The sequence below is a fragment of the Ailuropoda melanoleuca genome, chromosome 18 (genome assembly GCF_002007445.2).
Source record: "Ailuropoda melanoleuca isolate Jingjing chromosome 18, ASM200744v2, whole genome shotgun sequence".
Taxonomy (NCBI): Eukaryota; Metazoa; Chordata; class Mammalia; order Carnivora; family Ursidae; genus Ailuropoda; species Ailuropoda melanoleuca.
The window spans coordinates 17859961-17880349 of record NC_048235.1 but is presented as its reverse complement, the minus strand read 5'-3'; the positions used below and the strand labels follow the sequence as shown (position 1 = coordinate 17880349).

The 20389-nt window shown below is 40.2% G+C and overlaps 1 protein-coding gene and 1 long non-coding RNA gene across 2 annotated transcripts in view; one reads left to right on the top strand and one right to left on the bottom strand.

Annotated features, from left to right (window-relative positions):
- The window catches only part of ASAH1 (N-acylsphingosine amidohydrolase 1), a 36375-nt gene extending 35232 nt beyond the window's left edge, over nt 1-1143 (bottom strand). Inside the window, exon 1 of the mRNA XM_002923787.4 lies at nt 953-1143. Within this exon, the coding sequence (XP_002923833.1) occupies nt 953-1030 (78 nt within the window). The 5' untranslated portion in view covers nt 1031-1143. The remainder of the gene's footprint in view (nt 1-952) is intronic.
- A 142-nt stretch (nt 1144-1285) lies between these two features.
- LOC105239545 lies at nt 1286-12305 on the top strand. Its single transcript, XR_858401.3, has 3 exons — nt 1286-1645; nt 6238-6320; nt 12259-12305. It is a non-coding gene; the product is annotated as an uncharacterized LOC105239545 (long non-coding RNA).
- The last annotated feature ends 8084 nt before the right edge of the window (nt 12306-20389 follow it).

The window sequence follows — 20389 nt, the reverse complement described above, 5'->3', positions numbered from 1 at the left end:
GAAAAACAGAATCATGAGGGGCGCCTGGGTGGCACAGCGGTTAAGCGTCTGCCTTCGGCTCAGGGCGTGATCCCGGCGTTGTGGGATCGAGCCCTGCATCAGGCTCTTCTGCTATGAGCCTGCTTCTTCCTCTCCCACTCCCCCTGCTTGTGTTCCCTCTCTCGCTGGCTGTCTCTATCTCTGCTGAATAAATAAATAAAATCCTTAAAAAAAAAAAACAGAATCATGAAAGAGCACTAGACTAGGTGTCAAGAGGCCTGAGTTTAGGCATGCTTCAGTAAACAACAGTGTAACCTCTGGCTAGACATTTTCCCACTGAACCTACTTCCTTCTCTGGCTGGTCCCCTCACTGTCTCTTGCAGTTACCAAGTCTAGGTTCCTGTGACTTCCACTTGAGCAAAGAGCCACGGGACAGGCGATCCCATGACTCGGGGATTAAGTCAACAGCAGCCACACCGCCTGTCGGGGCTGCTCCCACTGCCCTGACTGGGGACGCCTTGGCCTTTCCCAGGGACCTCAGACGCCTAGGCTGCAACTTCTCCTTCAGCACCTCGTCACCTGGCAGAGAATGCCAAAGTCATCAAGCAGTCCGTCGCTTAACTGAGTTATGTACACAGGTCTACTGGCACTTTTTCTCTTACCAGGTCAGGATGCGCGAGCCTGGAACTGACAGAACAAGCGCAATCACCCAAATTGGGGGTGTGCAAATCACAACCAGAATTGTACAGATTCGGATTTCCCAGAAAGCCTTTCTTGTCCCAGCTTGTACGGAATCAACCCGGGACAGGGTTCAGCAGTCCGCACTGCACCCCGCACAGTATACCACAGACCCCCGGAAAGATGCTGCCCGGCACCAGCTGTTCCTCACGCCCCACCCGCCCGGCCACACCCGCACCTGCGCCGCCTCTGCGCTGCACGCCCCTCTCGGCGCGGTCCCCTAGAGCTCACTCACCGGCGGCGCCTGCTGCGCCAAGGTACAGGTTACAGCCACGGTTAGGAGGAGTAAGGTTATGCGACTCCAGCCCAGCATCGTCCCAGCCACAACTCCGCTCCAAAAGACGTGGGCAAAGGCTGCGAGACACACCACCTGGGCTCGGAGCAGGCCGCGCCCCGCCCGCCGCGTGACCAGCGACACGGGACCGCACCAAGCGAGACGGGGGGGGGGGTTCGGAGGAGACGGGGCAGGAAGGATAGGACGGGGTTTTTCGGTGTTGCGGCAGGAAGAGGGAACCTTCCACGAAGGAGTGGGGAGCCCCCAGGATATAAATCGGCGCTCGCGTTAGGACTGCGATATTGGTAGGGCCTCCCCCCTCCCCGTGGGCAGTGGTTGGGCCGAGCCTGAGCCCCGCCCCGGCGGGTGGTGCGCAAGAACTTTTCCCCGGGTAGTGCCCGGTGGACGTCCGCGCCCACCTCAGGACCTCCTCCCTTCCCGCCCGCGGGCTACACTGGGGCGGGAGGTCCCGCTCCACTTTGGGCCTGGTGCCACCTGTGCAACGTCCCCAGTCGGCCCAGGGCGATGTGTGCACTCAGGCTACCCCGTGTCAAACGTCCACGAAACGGACCGGACTCACAAGAGTCTCAAAACACGGTGGTGTGACATGGAGACCCCGACCCATCTTTGCCTTCTGAGGAGAGCAGACCTGAAGTGAGTGAGCTTGTTCGTCCAGGCCGTGGGGTCACTGGGCGGGCTCAGGTGTTAGGTGCGGAGAGGGGTTGGCAGGAATCTAATACCCGGGGACACTCCAAGCGATGAATTACCCATTTAGGCATTCGCCGCAGAGGTGACAAGTCTCAGAATCTAGGTTTCAGTTACTTGGACTTAAATACAGGTGAAATGACCAGGTAGAACTGCAAATTTTCCTTCACTGATGTATTCAGCCATTGAGCAGCTGTGTGTTTCCATCTAACTCATGAACCTTTAGGTTGGCAGACCTGAGCAAAACCCTGGAGGAGGGAATGTATTCAGTGTTGTTTAGCCTGCACCTGAAAAACACATAGATTTAATTGCTTGTCACTCATGCCTTCCATGGACGTGATCACCCTGTTGGATGTTACTTAAAGTCCAACAGGAAACCCCTCCGCCCAGATTGCACTTTCTGGTTGTGTCTCTAAGACATCCCTACTAGCATTGTTTTAATGCTTAATGAAACTTAGCATATTATCACCAAAATCTTCATTTATTTCTTTTTTCTTGTGTGTTTGAAATTGTAATTTTACCCATTTCTGTTACTTCCTTAGAAGAATCAATCTTTTTGCTGGAGATTGGGAAATGAAAATGTTATTGGGGGGGTAGGTAACAATCTTCTTGTCAACCTTAAGATAGTTAATTTGCCAGCAAAATAAGTTTGTTCAGAATAGCAGAGTAATTGCAGTCTAGGACATTCAAACTGTGCCAAACTAGGCAAGTTGGGAGAACAAAGAAGAGGGGCTTGTTTTTATAGAGGAAAGGTCTAAGTTGAATGCTGTTTGGATCCAGAGTCCATTGGAGGAGAGCAAGAGTTCCCTTGTGGCGACTTCTCATTGGCTGAGTCATTGCTGGGAGAGTAGGAAATCACCCTTTCTGTTACAGGGGTAATAAAGTAAGCTACTTCTTATTGTGGAAGGTATGCTTTTTCCTACTGGGGTCTGTAAAAGGTAGGAAGTGGTATGTGTGAGAAGTCCCCCTTCTGGGCTTCCTAACACCATTTTTTTTAATAATAATATTTTTTATTATATCATGTTAGTCACCATACAGTACATCCCTGGTTTTTTATGTAAAATTCGATGATTCATTAGTTGCATATAACACCCAGGGCACCATGCAATTCGTGCCCTCCTTACTACCCTAACACCATTTTAAATGGGATTTCCTTTGCTCATTTTCACACTGTCTTTGAGGAAGTTTGACTTTGAAACATGTCACATGATTAAAGTGGTTCCTGATTCAACACAAAGCAGGCAGGTCATAGAAATGTTCATTAATTCAAGAAATATTTACTGTCAGCGTACAATGAGCAAGCATTTCTTCAGACACTGGGGTTAAGCAGGCAACAAAAAAAGTCCTTCTCTCATGAGGCTTACATTCTAGATGAGAAATGCATGATAAACACAATACATAAGAAAATGTATATAGAATGTTCCAGGGTCATAAATGTTGTAGAGAAAAAGCAGTGTAAGGGGGATCATGAGTGGGGAGAGTCACAATGTTAAATAAGATGGACAGGAGAGGTAGGCATTACTGAGAAAGTCTAAGCTGAGACTGAAGGAGGTGAAAGAGTTCTCCTGGCGGATGTCTAAGGTAGTGTTCCGGGCAGAGGGAGCAGCTGGGAGGAAGGCTTAAAAAACAGAATGCCTGGCATGTTTGGCTACAGCAAGGAAGTCAGTGTAGGTAGAGCAGAAGTAAGAAAGGGAGAAGAAGCGGATGAAGTCCCAGCGGAAAGGGTAGTAAGGCAGATTACATAGGCCATTACAAGCCGTTGTAAGAGGGCTTCACTCTGTGAATATATTGAATTATCTGGGACCTTAAAATCAGTGTGCAAACGTAGAGGATTCCCATCTTTTAGTATATAAATAGCTACTTGGTTTGAAGATCATTCACTTTAAATACTACTGAGGGCACTTCAAACATGTCACCAAACATATTTTTTTCCTCTATGGGAGGATGTCTGTTGGTGGTTAAGTGGTCTTGCAAAATCAGAGTCTTCATGCAGAAAAAAATTATGTCAACTGGCATAATATTCTTAGGCACAATTTTCACACAATTTTGCATTCAACTTTCAAAGGCCTTTTATATACTGTTGATTGTTTTCAAATTAAAAAATTTTAAATCTATTTTTCCAAAATATACCATTTTATACATTTTTTTCGTAGACATAATTTTTCCTACTCTATTCTTAAGTACTAGAAATGTACAGAAAGTCAAGGTGAGGCATGTGGTCATAGGAAACTTTGCCATGCTTTATGGCATACTGACATATTCACAGGAAATGAATATGTATTCATTTGTATATTTAAATGTTTAATTTAAATTACGAATAAATGACCATGTTGGTGGGAAGGGTGATTCAAATACTATCTTCACAACAAGCATCAAGTTTAAGACTTGGATAACCTGTTTAGTATGCAAGACTCAGCATCAGTAATCAAATTGTTTATCAGAATAGCTGAAGTTCTTGGCAAGCTGTGGACCTTTATAAATCTCCTACTAACATTCCTAGGTTTCTGGGGTGGAGCCTTGATTTAAAATCATTGCAATCTAACCACCCCACCCTAAATGAACTCTACTGCACATAACACCACATTACTCAGAACAGGTATGGCTTGCTTCAGTAAAACTGAATATTCAAAAATTCAAGAAACATGTTTCAGTTCAAAAAATAAACCTTTTACCTGAAATATTTACCAGTGAGTTGTTTAATTTTAAAAAGGGCTTACTATATTTAAAACATAATCTGAGTTTCCAAACTTAGACTATTGTCCATCTTTTCAGGTAGGACTCTAGAGAATAAAAAATGTGAAAAATGGGAAATCAGAGGTCATGCAAAATTGTTACACAATACTTTTCCTCCAGTAACTTTATCACACTAAAAAGATTTTACTTGCTTTGTGTTTTACTCATATATAGAAGGACCTGTTAAATCATTACATTCAGCTCAAGGCATTCTGTTACACAACTACAAACTCAGTGCTCACATTGAATCTAATTTTCCTTTCTTATATAATGTCAAAATAAAATAATTATCTTAATTATCCTTCACTTTGCAATTATCTTTGTTTCTTTGTGAAATATTTTTGATGTCTTACTGAATCTCTGACACCTCAGGCATGTTAGTATGAAGAGCCACTTAAAAAAAATCTTTTTGTCCTATTTCCACTCTCTTTGATAAGACATAATTCTGACCTGAAAACTATTTAATTGAGCTGAAATCCAATAATCTCTACTTTTGTTGTTGTTTTTATTTCATATTCTTATATAGTTCCCTTTTACGTAAACCCTTAGAGATACCTATTTAATGTTCCTGCCAGTTGTTTCTCATAAGTTTATGGTAAATTCATGTATTCTCTCAATACATTTTGAGCACTTATGCTAAGTGCTGGGTAACTAGTGAACAAATGGACCCTGCCTTCCTGGGGCTTTCAGTCTCATGGTGGAGAAAAATGATAATGGAAGGGAAAATGTAAATCAGATGAGTATCTTGAAAGCTTTCAGAACATTTAGATTATTATTCCATGCTCTCACCTCTGGTTTAATATTGTAGCTGTTTCACCAACCTCAGTTCCACTCCAGTATGCAGCAGCCACATGATCTGGATAGGCCATATCCTTATCCTTATCTCTGGACGTGGGCCCTGGTTGGCCTGACATTAAGGTTGCCCTATCCTTCTTGCCACAGTGCTTGGCTCTGGCCTTAATCATTTAGACTCTTGAATTCAACAGGCCATTTTTTGAAGTTCAAGGTTGTGCTCTGTGATTGAAGTTGTCCTTTATCTTCTAACAAGAAAAAGAGAGCTAGTAGTCCTCATTGCTACTGGCATTCATGCTGTGAACTTGAAGGGGCCTGCCTAGGGAGGAATAGATACTGTGGACAGCACAGAGGAGAGATGGAAAGAAACTGGGTCGTTACGACATTGTTACACTGCTAGATCAACTGTGGAGCCTGTCCAACAGTGGGACTCTTCATTAATGTGGGCCACCACGCTTCTTTATGAGTTAAGCTAGTTCAAGATGGTTTGCTTGCAAGTTTATGTCCGAGAGCATCCTAACTAATGCACGTATTGAAACAGGTATTGCTACCTTCTCAAGAGCACAGGAGGATTTACTGTAAAGCTATAATGCTTAAGTTTCAAGACCTTCACTTGCTCAGGCCTCTTCCAAACTTTCTACCTAATTTCACACTTGTAATTTTATATGCTTTTTCTTAAAGAGGACTATCCAAATTGTGTAAGCTTCAGGCTTCACAAAACCTGCATCTATCATCAGATGCTCTGGGGAGAAAACATCCACCTTTCTCTCAAATTCCTTCAATCCACATGTCCCTAGGAAAGGAGTGTCTTACCTAATTGGTAAATACTGGAAGGGTCACTGCACACATGTGGCCTGGCCTCTCTGGCTCTCTCATTGAGATCTGCTTGCTCACAGCGGTAAGCTCACTGCAGCAAGCCCTGGGTAACAAGAGTGGAAGGGGAAGTAGTCTGCCTTTGACCACATCTTCCAAACCTGGCACTTGTCCAACAAAGTTTTAAAACACTGTGTTCTCAGATGGCTATGAAGACTCTGAAGAAAGCACAAAAGACTGCTTCTGGGAGATGTGGAGAGAAGGCAATCAAGGACTGGAGCCTTTTGTAAGTACTTGCGCCTGCTACTCCCAGGCCAGCCTCACCCTCCCCTCTTCACTCCCCTCATGTTAGAAACTGGCTGTGCCCCTGGGAAGCAGTTTGCATTTGTCAAGGGACTGAGTGCATGAATACATTCCAGAGGAGAAAGACTTGGGATCCCATCTCGGCCTCAGGTCTAAGTGTTTTCTCTATTCCAGTTTACTCAGCAGTAAAGCTGATATTGATCCCCATCTAATGCCTGTGTATATTTCTCAGTTGTTTTCAACTCAGAAGGTGAGGAGAATGATTATCACCCTGAAATGACAACAGAAGTCAGCAATAGCAATTATAGGAATAAGCTATGTATAAGACGTAGTACGTGACCCGCTGAAAGTACCAAGCACATCCTAAGTGCTATGAAAGAAACACATGTGGTAAAATACAAATTCCTGATCTCGGGGAGTCTCCAGCTGAAAAAGAAAACGGCACTAACATTAATCTATATCACCCTATGAAGTCAATCACAATTCAGATATATTTTATATATGTTCAGTTATGAGAGCGAACCATATGAAATCACCATTTTTGTAAGTTAAAAAGTAGTTAAACATCAACACTTTCACATGGCCAGCCTATTATTACCAACACCCAACATATTCACAATTATTTGACTTGAATTGCAAGCTGGTGCCGTCACACTGTAGATATCTGTAGGCCTATATTGGCTCCTGCTTCTCCTCCATGTTCCTTGGAGATTTTTCACGCCTGGCTCACTGTCACTCTTTCTAATGTGATTCTCAATATTCTTGGTGATTGCAATATCCACAAAAAACAATCCTCATAATACTCTGGTTTCTTGACTTCTTCTCTTACGATGTTCTTGGCCTCTGTTTTACTTCAAATGCCCAATTCCACATTTGTATCTCAGACATTGGACATTTTACTTCATTTTGCTTGTAAATACCACTGTCTTTTGATTCTTCCTCACTGGCACATCTTGAATATTCTGTTGGTTTGTTCTCATCAACTGACCTCTATATGTGGGGTGGCCCTGTCTTCAGATGTCTTTTCTTCTTTTCCTATGCTCTCTCCTTGTATGCTCTCGTCCAATATCATGATGTCAATGCCTTCTCTAGTTTGATGACTCTCAAGTTCATGTTACCAGCTCAGACCTCTATCTGTTTGTCTTCTCAATATCATCTACTTGGGATATGTTATAGACATCTTAAGCTTATCACGCCTAAAAATGAACTCTTTATTTTCTCTATCCCAGTCCACACTGTCCCAATCTCAATAAATGGCAATTTCATTTTCTAGTTTGCTTAGACCAAAGACCTTATAGTTAGTTAGTTACCTTTGGCTTTTCTCTTTCTTACCACATACCCAGTACACCAGCAAATCCTTTGGGCTCTACCTTCAAAATATATGGAGAATCTGATCACTTCTTACCAGTTCCACTTCTGCCTTTGTCCAAGTTACTCTCATCTGGATTATTTTAATAGCCTTGTAATTGGTATCTCTGCTTTTCCCCACCATCAAATCTCCACATAAATCATATCATGTCACTCCTCTCCTCAAAAGCCTCCAGTGACTTCCTGCCTCACTCAGAATGAAAGCCAGTGTTAGGATCTGGCTAACCTGCTACTTCTCTGATTTCATATTCTTCCAGCTTTGCCTATTTTCATGATGCTGTAGCTACATTCATCTTCTTTACAGACTTCAAATGTGTCAAATAGGCTTCACTTGAAAAACTTAGTACTAACTGCTCCCTCTGTGCAGAATGTTCTTTCACAGATATCTCTGTGGTTCATGCAAATGCTCACATAGTCCTTTATTAGGGAGGCCTTCCTACAGCATCATATATAAGACTCCACAGGTATTCCTTATCCTCCTTTTTCCCATTTAACCTGACTCCAGACATCATCACCACCTGCTGTTATACCTGTTTCCTTTATGTTTTGCATCTGTCTCCTGAAGGCAGGGATTTTCTTGTTTATTGCTTAGTCTTAGCACCTAGAACAGTGTCTAACACATCATAGCACCCAATAACAAATAAATATTTGTTGAATAAAGTAAAGGAACTGCATTAATATCATATGCCAAGTGGTAACTAAAATTATGTAAGGAATCACCACGTTACAAATGGATTTTTTCCAGAAGTTTTTAAGATGGGTGTTTGGAAATCAATATGCATTTTCCATACAAATATGAAGGAAGTGCTGTTATTATTCCCATCTATGGTTGAGAAATCTGAGACTTAGCGTAAGTAACTATGCTTAGGTTTTCTGATTTCAGGTAAACCTAACCACTACACTAAATTCCTAGGCCAGATCGCAAAACCATATGTAAGTCCATAGTTCTGATATATTCTATTAAAAAGACCTATAATGGAAGACACCTATCTTATACACAAACAGCTGTATCTAGAGCCTGGACTAACCTCCTAGCTCTCTATAGATTGTTCATTCAGTTACCCTTATTCCTTGAGGGTCTTTGCTTTTATCAGCCTATCTGCTTTCTTCCCATCTATCAGCCTCACTGCTTTCTTGCTATCCTCCCCTCCCCAGCTTTGATTCCATGGTCCATCATTTCACTACCCCCCCTTGCCAATATCTGAGACGGTTTTTGCTTTTTGTCCTTTTATTACCTGTCCTGTAAAAACCCAACCCTGCATGAATACAACTATCTATATCTTCTGTATACACACACCTAGGCTGCTGAGTTCTGCTCAACTGAATAAGTATCATTATAAAATCATTATAAAAATCTTCTGGGTCCTTAATACTATGTAGCAAATCTGTGATTCTCATGCACTTTACCTGTTCCTTAACAACTCTTTCAAACCCTCTTCCCAAAACTTTGATCCTCTACTATTTCATGCATTACTCCTAGATTACCTTATCTTCTTCTTCATGGAGAAAATTTCAGAAGGGAACAACTTCAATTCTCTGCCACCAAATCTTCCTACGGATCTGTACCTATCCCTAACCTTTCTAATTCTGCCACAATGGAGAGTGAGTCCTTGCTATTTAAGTCCAATCTCATCACTTGTCTTCTAGGTTCTCACCTCTGCTTCCTTTAAGGAATACCATGCTATAAATTATGTCCTCTCTCTTGCATTTCTAACCTCTTCTTATCTCTTGACTTCTTGACATTAGCATTTAAACATACTCAGATCTCCTCTATGTTAGGAATAAAGTCTCCCTTAGATCCTGTTGCTAATGTCATTCTCCTCCATTCGTAGCCAAAGTCCTCGAAAGAGTACTACACTGGAAATTGCCAGACACTGACCCATGCACTAGTATCACATCATCAGGAGTTCTTATGTATTTGTGGTAAAATAAACAGCAATAAGTTAATGCTGCCCACGTCTACCCGTTTAGCAAGTTCAAGATATATATAGGTTAAAGTTACCAGTTGTCTTCTGAGGACTCTCACATTTTTCAAATGTGTAAAATTTTAGATTTATCTTTTAAAAACACTCTATTTGTGCTTCAACTTTCTATCTTCCTTAGCTCTGTGTTGATTTCGATAATATATATTCCAGGAGGGAGTAGTTTCTGCATTTTTGATGTTTTTCTCTATATGGTATGTATCTCCTTTACGGCAAGTATATTGGAAGATGGTAAAGAAATTAGTAGCCTTTTATATAAAACTCCAAAGGAGACAACTGTATATAGATAAGAGGCATCACTCACTAAGTATCATTTAACTCTGTAAGTCATCCTTTTTTTAGGATTTCTAAATAATTCAGTGCATTTTGCAGAATATATGGTCTTTGTTGTTCCCTTTTTTTATTTTTGGAGGCTAACTTTATGGCTAAGTAGGAGTCCAATTTTTGCATGTTCCAAATGCCTGAAAAAATATCAGTCCTCTTATGTAAAGTGTTGTTAACGTATCTTGTAGGTCACATTTTATGATTATGACATTCAATTCTGAGTTTTGTCTGCTCTATTATTTAGAGCTCTATGTTATGGTAGATCTTCCTGTTTCTCTACATAGTTCTCAATTTTTACTTGTATATTTTGATGTTATTAGATGCACATAAGTTTAGAATTGTTTTATGTTCAAAGCGAAATGTCTTTTTTTATCATTATATAGTAACCTGATTTATTTATATAGTAATTTCTTTAGAATTTATAATTAACATAGCTGTAACTTTTTTTGTTAGAATATCTTTTCTCCATTCATTGATTTTCCTGAATTCTTATGTGTCTTTAAACAATTTTTCCTTGACATTTAAAATTACGATTGAGGGGCACCTGGGTGGCTTAGTCAGTTAAGCATCTGAGTCTTGGTTTCAGTTCAGGTCATGATCTCATGGGATATAAGGCTCTGCAGCAAGGAGTCTGCTTGAAGAGTCTCTCCCTCTGCCCCTCCCCCCACTCACAAGTGCATATGCATGCACTCTCTCTCAAATAAATAAATCTTTAATAAGATAAAATAAAAATGTGATTGAAAAATTTTGGAGTGCTTGACAAATTTACATTCATTTTGATGACTAATATTTTTACATTGATTTCTGTTGTTATATGCTTTCCACCTTTTTCTTTTTTAAATTTCTTCTCATTTTATTTATTTTTTAAATTTCTTTTATTTATTTGTCAGAGCACAAGCACAAGCGGGGGGAGAAGCAGGCAGAGGGAGAAGTAGACTCCCAACCGACCAAGGAGCCCAATGCGGGGGCTCTATCCCAGGACCCTGGAATCATGACCTGAGCCAAAGGCAGACGCTTCACCAACTGAGCCACCCAGGCATCCCTTTCTTTTCCTTTTTAAATTTCTTTTGGATTAATTTCCCCCCCTCTTTTTGTTGGAGAATATACGGTCTTTGTCTCTTCTTTCACTTGTTACCCTACGTATTTTAATTTGCCTACTTAATAGAATATAAAGTTAACATTTTTTTTCTGTCCTCTTGAACAAATCTAAGACCTTATGATAGTTTGTCCAATCTCCCTCTGTCAACAGCATGCTATTTTGCCTAATACTTAGTTTTAACGTCCCTTTTACAAATTAAGTATTACTGTTTTTTAAATACAGTTTTGCTTAGTTTACCCATTATTATCTTTGATATCTTTGCTTGACATTTCTTCTCACATCTCTGACCTTCCTTCTGGGATAATTTTCCTTCTGCCTAGGCTTTCTCTGTTGTAATTTCTTTTAATAATGATCTATTGGTGTTAAATTCTCTCAACTTTTATCTCAAAAATACCTTCATTTTGCTTTAGTGGGTTTTGTTTTGTTTGCCTTACTACTGGAAGATAATTTCTAGGATGACAATTATTTGTCTCAGCTCATGGAAGATACTCTGCTGCTGTCTTTTGGCTTCATATCTGCTGGTGAGAAGCCAGCAATCTGCTGAACTGACACACTTTTGGAGTGAATACTCTTTATTTTCTAGCCGTTTTTAAGATGAATATTTTTTATGTAGTTCTGCAGTTTCATCACCCTGTGTTGAAGTGTCTATCTTAATTATACTTGGGATTCACTGGGATTCCAAGATCTTATGTCTCAAAAATTCTCAGTCATTACCGTTATTACCCCTTTCCCATTCTGTTACCTTCTTTTTATACTTCAATCGGACATATGTTAGACATTTTCATCATGTTCTGTGTCTCTCTTGACCTTTATTTCATCATATAGTCCGTCTCCTTGTCTGCGTAAGCTGTACTTGGGGCCACTTATTCAGATATATTCTAGTTTTTTAATTCTTTCTGGCTTGGCTTGATGTTTAATGCACCCACTGAATTTTTAGTTTTTATTCTTTGAAGTCATTTTTTCTTTCATATCTGCTTAGTCTTTTTATTATGTGGAATTTCCTGCTTATATTCTGAAGTTTTATTTCTTTAAACATGTTAAGTATAGATAATATTCTACATTTGAGATTTTTAAATTTTTCTACTTGTTTTTCTTTGTCCTAATCGTATTTTGTTTCTCTGTGTATTTTTTTTTTTTTTATTTGACAGAGAGAGACAGACAGCGAGAGAGGGAACACAAGCAGGGGGAATGGGAGAGGAAGAAGCAGGCTCCCAGCGGAGGAGCCTGATGTGGGGCTCGATCCCAGGACTCCGGGATCACGCCCTGAGCCGAAGGCAGACGCCCAACGACTGCGCCACCCAGGCGCCCCTCTCTGTGTATTTTTAACTCCGACTGTGAGCTGCTTATTTTCTTTGAAAAATTTTTTTGGTAGGATTTATTTTAAGGTCAGAAAAACAGAACCAACTGAGACCATTTCAAATTGAATTATCTCCTTGAGATTATTTTTTTCTTTTTAAATAAGTAGCGTGACTTTGAATCACAAACCCATCTGTAGCCAGCTTATGGTTACATCTCAAGGGAAGATGCTTTTCCCTTCCATTCTACTTAGTGCCAAAAAAAAGAAAACATTTCTTTGTACCCATTTGTGCAATAAGATTTATTTCTCATTCACTGTTATTCTTGAAAGTATAGCCCTTTGTAGTCACTCGTGGATGAATACAGCCTCCTACATCCCATTTCTTGGGCTCCTGTCAAAGCCAAAGCCCAAAGTCTCCAGGATTTGGCAGAAATTTTTAGGTGAGAGTGAGCTTGGTACTCATTGGCCTCTGACGTTCCTGCTTTCCCTTTCTTATCTATAAATTCCTTTCTTTTATGTGGATGAGTGATGTTTCAAAAGATATTTACAAATATTTTATCCAGTCTACTAGTTGTTTTATTAAGGAGTACCATTCATAGTATCTAAGCTGTCACACTACTAAAAGTAGAAGCCCTGGTTCTATAAAATCAAGGTCAAATTCCCCTACTTCCCTTGGGTTTAAAATGAGTGAGGTGAAAAATCCCAGGAGAAAGAGAGTCAGAAAGGAAGAAAGAAGTCAGTGCATTTAGTACTTGTTCAATTGCGACTCTATGCAGTTAAATAGTTGGTGTATCAGCACCGTTCTCCTCAACTTCTGGGTAGGAGCTGCGACAATGGGGGTGGGAGGAGAAAGAAGAAAGAAGAGAGAATGTGTTCTCAGACATGTGAGATGACTCTTCATCTTTCATTTCTTATTTACACCACATGGTAAATTGATCAGTTATTTTCTAATATTAAAGAGAAAACTATGGAGCCTGTTTACTGTTGGAACTGGGCAAGATGTGGAATTTCTTAGAACTAATGTATTTGTTATATAGGAAAATGTTAGTATTGAATTGGGAAATGATACTTTATGTTCTATGAATGCAGCAACTAGTAAATAATATAATGTATTAAAAAGAATAATTTATTAGATTTAGAAATAAAACTAACTTCAAGAAAATTAAATCTATTAATAACAGAGAGGGCTTGGAACTGAGAACGAATATTTCAAAACATTTTAAATGAAAAGTGCACTGGGTAAACGGATGCTCTTGGAGGGTCATTCAGATAGAGATCAGGATTTCCAATCTCAGAAGACAGTGGAGCACATTTAACCCAGCTGGTCTATAGTTAATTTAAGGTGGAGTAAAAGATCAGCTGAGCTGAGGGGACAGAATTTTTTAAGGAAGATGAAAGAAGTCACAATAGTGTGAATGCTGGAGTCAATGAAACCGAGATGGGAGCCTCCAGGAAGACAGGACTATGAGCCAGACTTCAGGTGGGCAGGACACTGAAGAAAAGCAGTGCAGAATTGCAGTGGAAATGGGTGTGGATGGTATGTGCTTCGAAGCCTGAGCTGATGCGTGGGGATAATGAGAAGTTTCAAAACTGGTACTTGGGGCCATGGTATATGATTCTCCAACTCTGGATGCACTGGAATGAGAGCTGAATTCAGAGTGGAAAAAAATCGGAAGGGGCATTTTCATGGGAGAGCCAAGAGAAGATATGTCTATTAGAACTTTTTGTTTACCCTTCTGTTAAATGCTTAAACCGTTGTCCATTTTCCTATAGTATGGAAAGGGCACACTGGTGTGGAATGAGGCTAGAGTAGTTAAAGGAACATGGAAAAACAAAGTTGGTAGTCACAGGTGGAGAGGAAAAAGCAGCAGTGATGGGATATGTAGAAGGCTTTCTATAGAGGATTTTTGGACTAAAAATGAAGAACAAGGGAACATGGAAGAAGGTTCTGTTTCTGTAAACAGATAGGGAAATTATTTTTCTACACAATAGGAAATTGAAAAACATTCCTGCTGCTGTGGAAGCTGATCTAAACTAGGATTTAGGGTTGAGGTGCTGTAGAACAGCCTAAGTTGGTCTGAAGTCCACTGGTCTTTCCTAAATAAGCGCCACATTTGAGAAAGTCATTTTATATACACAGGTAATATCAAGCTGAATGAATGCTGGTGGGCTGCTAAACTATTATCTTAATTTTAAGTTCTCCAGAATCTAGGTACATCCCGTTTATCCCTGGGGATTTTCTGCTACCAGTTAAAAAACAATACAGAACAAACAAACAAAAAACCTTTGGTGGAATATATTTAGCCGCAGAATAAAAAAATAGGTACTAATACTTACATAAAGAATAATAAAGAAAAAGAATAAATAAGACATTAGGAGCTTAAAACCTTGCCTTTTTTTTTTTTTCCTTGTATGATTGACTAGCTATACCACTTAATTTTGTCAGGTGGTAGTTAGAGAACTAATAGAGGTCATGACTTGATTCCTTACCTTGGCATATACTTATATTCAGGTTTTCACCTTTTTAAAGGAGTAGTGAGGTGTGCTTTGTTATCTTTGTTCTCTTCCTTACAGTTCCACTTAGTTTCTAAGGACCAGAATTAGGAAATTGCATGATGGAAAACTAAACACTAACAAGTAGTGCTACACCCCTTTTTCTCTACTAGCAGCACTCAGAACAGGATTGCAAAACCTCATTAGATTTGCAAAACACGGTAAGAAAAATAAACACCTGCAGATCTTAATTTATAAGTCCTGGCTATGCTCTCTGAAAATTTATCCTTTATGAAATACAAGAGCAGCACTGAAACACAAAACTAAATAGAAAGACAGCATATTGTTTTTCCATCATAGAAAATAAGCCTCAGTAATATTTAAGGGAAGTAGTCCAGTGGCAAAAAATTAAACAGAAATACGCCAAATAGTGTCAGAGATTTTCCTGGGGTGAAGTACACAGGAAACGTCATAAAGCAAAACCTGCCTTAACAACCATCAGGTACCCTTAATGAAATATGCATTTTAAAATAAACTGTAAGCTAACAGGTGGGTGAGGAAAGGGGAAATACAGTTGTGGAATTTTTTTTTTTTACATTTTATTTCTAATCTTTTCATTAAATGAAATGGATTTCAACAGGAGTGAGCCTGAAAAAATTATAATAGAGGCTACCTGTATTAAGGCCCTCAGGCTAATGTTATGACAATGTCATTTAAAAAAGTATCATGAAGAGAAAGTCACAGTTATAAAAGCACTCCTGTCTTACTAATTTGGTTAATGAAATATGGTAGAATGTTTTAATATGTTCTTCTATCTTAAGCATTTAGAATAACTGAAAAAATATAATTCCTGCTAGAATAGTGAGTTGAAGCCATGGACTGACTGGCATGTAGACTGGGACTACATGGTATTTGGATGGGTACTGGGCCATCAGGTATGATGAGTTCAGTTTTGGAATTCAGGCTTATCTTAAGAGGTATGAATATTTTCATTTATGATTAACTTCTATCTGGAGAATGTTAGAGTTTTGTATCTGTATCCAGGAAAGCCCAGGCAGGTCCTTAACTGGGGGAGGAGAGGGCAAGAAACTAATGAGAGTTTGAGCAGGTCATGGTGGATGGAGTAGCTTGTGCTAGACCAGCCCTCTCACACACACACACAATTAAACTTTGGATAAAACGTTAAAAATTATCTAAAGGTAATGGAGAGTGACCAAAAACATGCAGAAACTTGAGGGGACTTAACACTAGTAAGAGGGGAAATGTATTTTTAACATCTTTTCAACTTAGGGCAGACCCCATGCCACTAAGAGTAATTAAAACTCATACAGAAAGCTTAAGTCATTACTAGCTGAGGAATCAGAGTTCAGAGTGACCAAAGAGTCTGGAAAGTGAGAAGGAAATCCTAAAAAGGAGAGAGCCACAGAAGGTAGTAGCCACACTGCCCAAATCTCTCAGTGATCTCCGAACTCCACATCCTTGGGGCTGACTTCAAGAAGCCCAGCTAAAACAAAAATAACTGAACAGATATTTCAGCTGTTGCCCACCATAGGGGGGACAGAATTTGGAGCTTCAGAACAACCAAGTTAACTGCCTACTAAACATAAAAAATAAAAATTCTTCGGAACAACACCACAGAATGCACAGTTTCTATAATGTAGTATTCATAATGTCCAGAATATAATTAATCAGCTATATGAAGAAACATACTCAAAAGACCATCAGTGGAGGCCCAGATGTTGGAATAAGTAGACAAGGATTTTTAAGCAGCTATTATAACTCTGCCCCAAAACAAAGAAATAAATGGACAGGAAAGCAATAAATGGATAGGAAATTTCAGCAAAAATAGAAAGTATTAACAACAATAGGATCAAATAGATTCTAGAAGTGAAAAATAATGTCTGAAATTTAAAAATCTGGAGACGGTAAAAAAGTGATTCAGTGAATTTGAAGATAAGAACAATTGAAATTATCGGAAATGTGAGCAGTCAAAAAAAGTTGGATGTAGGGACCTTTTTCTTTGGTTATTGTTTTTATTATATATAAAGCCTTTTTGACACAGCTACTGGACTGGTAAATCAGGGGAATGCTTGACCAGAATGCATCTCGATTTTGACAGTGCTTTAAAGAAAGTTTTTCACGGGGCGCCTGGGTGGCTCAGTCGTTAAGTGTCTGCCTTCAGCTCAGGGCGTGATCCTTGCGTTCTGGGATCGAGCCCCACATCAGGCTCCTCCATTGGGAGCCTGCTTCTTCTGCTCCCACTCCCCCTGCCTGTGTTCCCTCTCTCGCTGGCTGTCTCTCTCTCTCAAATAAATAAATAAAATCTTTAAAAAAAAGAAAAGTTTTTCACGACATCCTTTTGTAAGAGAAGAGAAGAGAAGTGTGGAACAGATGACAATATTTAGATGGATTTATTCTTGACTCCTGTCACTCTGCCCGAGTACCTTTAGTGCTGTAATGGGGGTTGGAGAAGTGCAATGATAGAAATGGGGAAGCACTTCTCTATTACCTGCGATTTTTTATTGCTGTCCTCCTTCAGTAGCGCATAAACTCTATGGGGGCAGGCAGTGCATATTTTTAACCTGTATGTTCCCAACTGTCAGGACCTGTAATTAGTTCTGCTTTCTGGAACGGGACAAGACCTGGGGGAGCATGAGGGTGAGTATGGTGACAGGGAATCCAGGAATGCACTATATTCAGAAACTGAGGCAGAAAGAATGCTTGTCCCAGGGAAATCAGTTAGCTGGCGGATAGTCTCAGGTACCAAGCTACTATTGGAGGCAAGACTTCAATCTCTTGAGGGTAGTGTTTCTCAAAGTACAGTTCAGATCACTTGGTTCAGAATTACCTGGTCTGCTCTTTAAAATGTCAATTCTAGGACAAAGTCCTGGACTTAATAAGCTGGCATCTTTATGGGTAGGTCTTGAAAATCTACAGGTACCTTAGGTGATAAATTTGAACTACTGTTTATTTTAGGGGCTGGGAGCTGGCAAAATAAGGAACAGACGAGGTCCTAGGCAGGTGTCAGAAACTTGGCTGTTAGCATTTTGGGCTGGAAAATTCTTTGTTGTGGGGGGCTGCTGTCCTGTGCATTGTAGGATGTAGCAGCATTCCTAGTCTGTAACCCTGCCATGCCAGTAGCACCCCCTCTCCCAGCTGTGACAACCAAATATGTCTCCAGACATTGTACAATGTCCTCTGAGAGGCACATCAGTCCCTGGTTGAGAACCACTGCTTTGGCAGATCTGAGTAGTAAGCATGTTCCTAGCCTAAGGATCAGAGGAAGAAGAACACAAGATGGGGGGATATCCAGCTACTGAAACTGGAATGTCAAGTTAGGACTAGATTTACAGCAAGAGCTCCTTTATAAGGCTGATATTGGTAGCTTAGCTTCCTTGCTGTAGAGGGGCCGTGTAATTCCAGAGCTAGTGACCGATGGAATACAAAGGCTGAGAACTAGACAGGTCTGGCACCTTAGGTCAGGTCTCAATCCTGGCTGTGCATCATCAGTGGGAAATCATAAAAACACACAGATGCATCAGCCAGACTTGGTCCTTCTGAAGCAGACTTTCCAGTGGTGAAGCCCAGGCATCTGATACACGACCTGGATTCTGGAACACTCCACAGGGTTAGACGACATCTGGAATACTGTGTTCAGGAATTCAGAAAGACACAGGCTAGGAATAAAGGTGTCTCAACACAGCCAACCTCAGCAACATGTGGTATCTGAACCTCTTGAATAGTTCGTTCTCATCCTATCCTGTCCTTTTCCACAGGTGAGGACAAAAGCATTACATACAGATACATTGTGGCTAAAGTGCTCTAAGTAGGGAATTTTCCCAATTTTACTCTTATTCTCTGTTGTGAGCCTGCCTGCTCTTTTGTCATGTTTCCTGTTCCCATCTCACTGCCTAATACCTGATTTCTTTCTCTTTTTCCAGACACTTTGTCTGATATCTGGCTTGTGTGACTTGGGCAACATTCAGGAGGCAGAATCAAAGCCTTGTTGACTGGGTTGAGAGCTTCTAACTTCCTTTTAAAGGTCCCAATTAAGCATCAATGGCATAAAGTAATATAAAGTAAGACTGTAAAGCAATAAGAGATTCTATAAGCTGCACAAGAAACACAAGGTTCACAAAGTAGCATCTCATGCTTTATGACAGAAAATCTAGAAAATTCTATGGCATGTTCAGTGTGTACTCTGTTTCAATTCCATGTGAAACACTGCAGTTAACTAAAAAGTATACCCGTGGGGAATCTCGATTATTCTTGATTAATCTTGTTTAAACTAGCTACTAGGTCAGCAGTAATTCCATAACAGCTCAAGAGCTCTGTAAAAACACTTTAACTGATTATTTTATTCAGAAAAAAACAAATAGGAGAAGAAAGAAACACAGTTCTGTTCATTTGCAGTATCTATCAGCTTTCAATTTGGCTCTCCTGTTTAAACAAAGACAAATGATAAAAATTATGTAAAACATGCCATATATGTCAACCACTAAATATATACTCACACTCAGAAATTGTTTTCTCACTTTGGTTATTATATTGCCATACCACTTACATTAAAATACTTTAATTAAAATTTAACTTTTTAATGTTGTTTCATACTAAATGCATTATTTTCTTTCTTTTTTTTTTAATGTTTTTTTATTATGTTAGTCACCATACAGTACATCCCTGGTTTCTGATGTACAGCTCGATGCTTCATTAGTTGCGTAAAACACCCAGTGCACCATGCAATACGTGCCCTCCTCACTACCCATCACCAGCCTATCCCATTCCCCCACCCCCTCCCCCTGAAGCCCTCAGTTAATTTCGAGTCCATACTCTCTCATGCTTCATTCCCCTTCTGATTACCCCCCTTTCTTTATCCCTTTCTTCCCCTACCGATCTTCCTAGTTTTTTTTTAATGATTTTTTTTTATTATATTATGTTAGTCACCATAGAGTAGTACATCCCCGGATTCCGATGCAAAGTTCGATGCTTCATTAGTTGCGTGTAACACCCAGTGCACCATGCAATACGTGCCCTCCTTACTACCCATCACCAGTCTATCCCATTCCCCCACCCCCCTCCCCTCTGAAGTCTTCAGTTTGTTTCTCATAGTCCATAGTCTCTCATGTTTCATTCCCCCTTCTGATTACCCCCCTTTTCTTTATCCCTTTCTTCCCCTACCGATCATCCTAGTTCTTATGTTCCATAGATGAGAGAAANCTCCTCACTACCCATCACCAGCCTATCCCATTCCCCCACCCCCTCCCCCTGAAGCCCTCAGTTAATTTCGAGTCCATACTCTCTCATGCTTCATTCCCCTTCTGATTACCCCCCTTTCTTTATCCCTTTCTTCCCCTACCGATCTTCCTAGTTTTTTTTTAATGATTTTTTTTTATTATATTATGTTAGTCACCATAGAGTAGTACATCCCCGGATTCCGATGCAAAGTTCGATGCTTCATTAGTTGCGTGTAACACCCAGTGCACCATGCA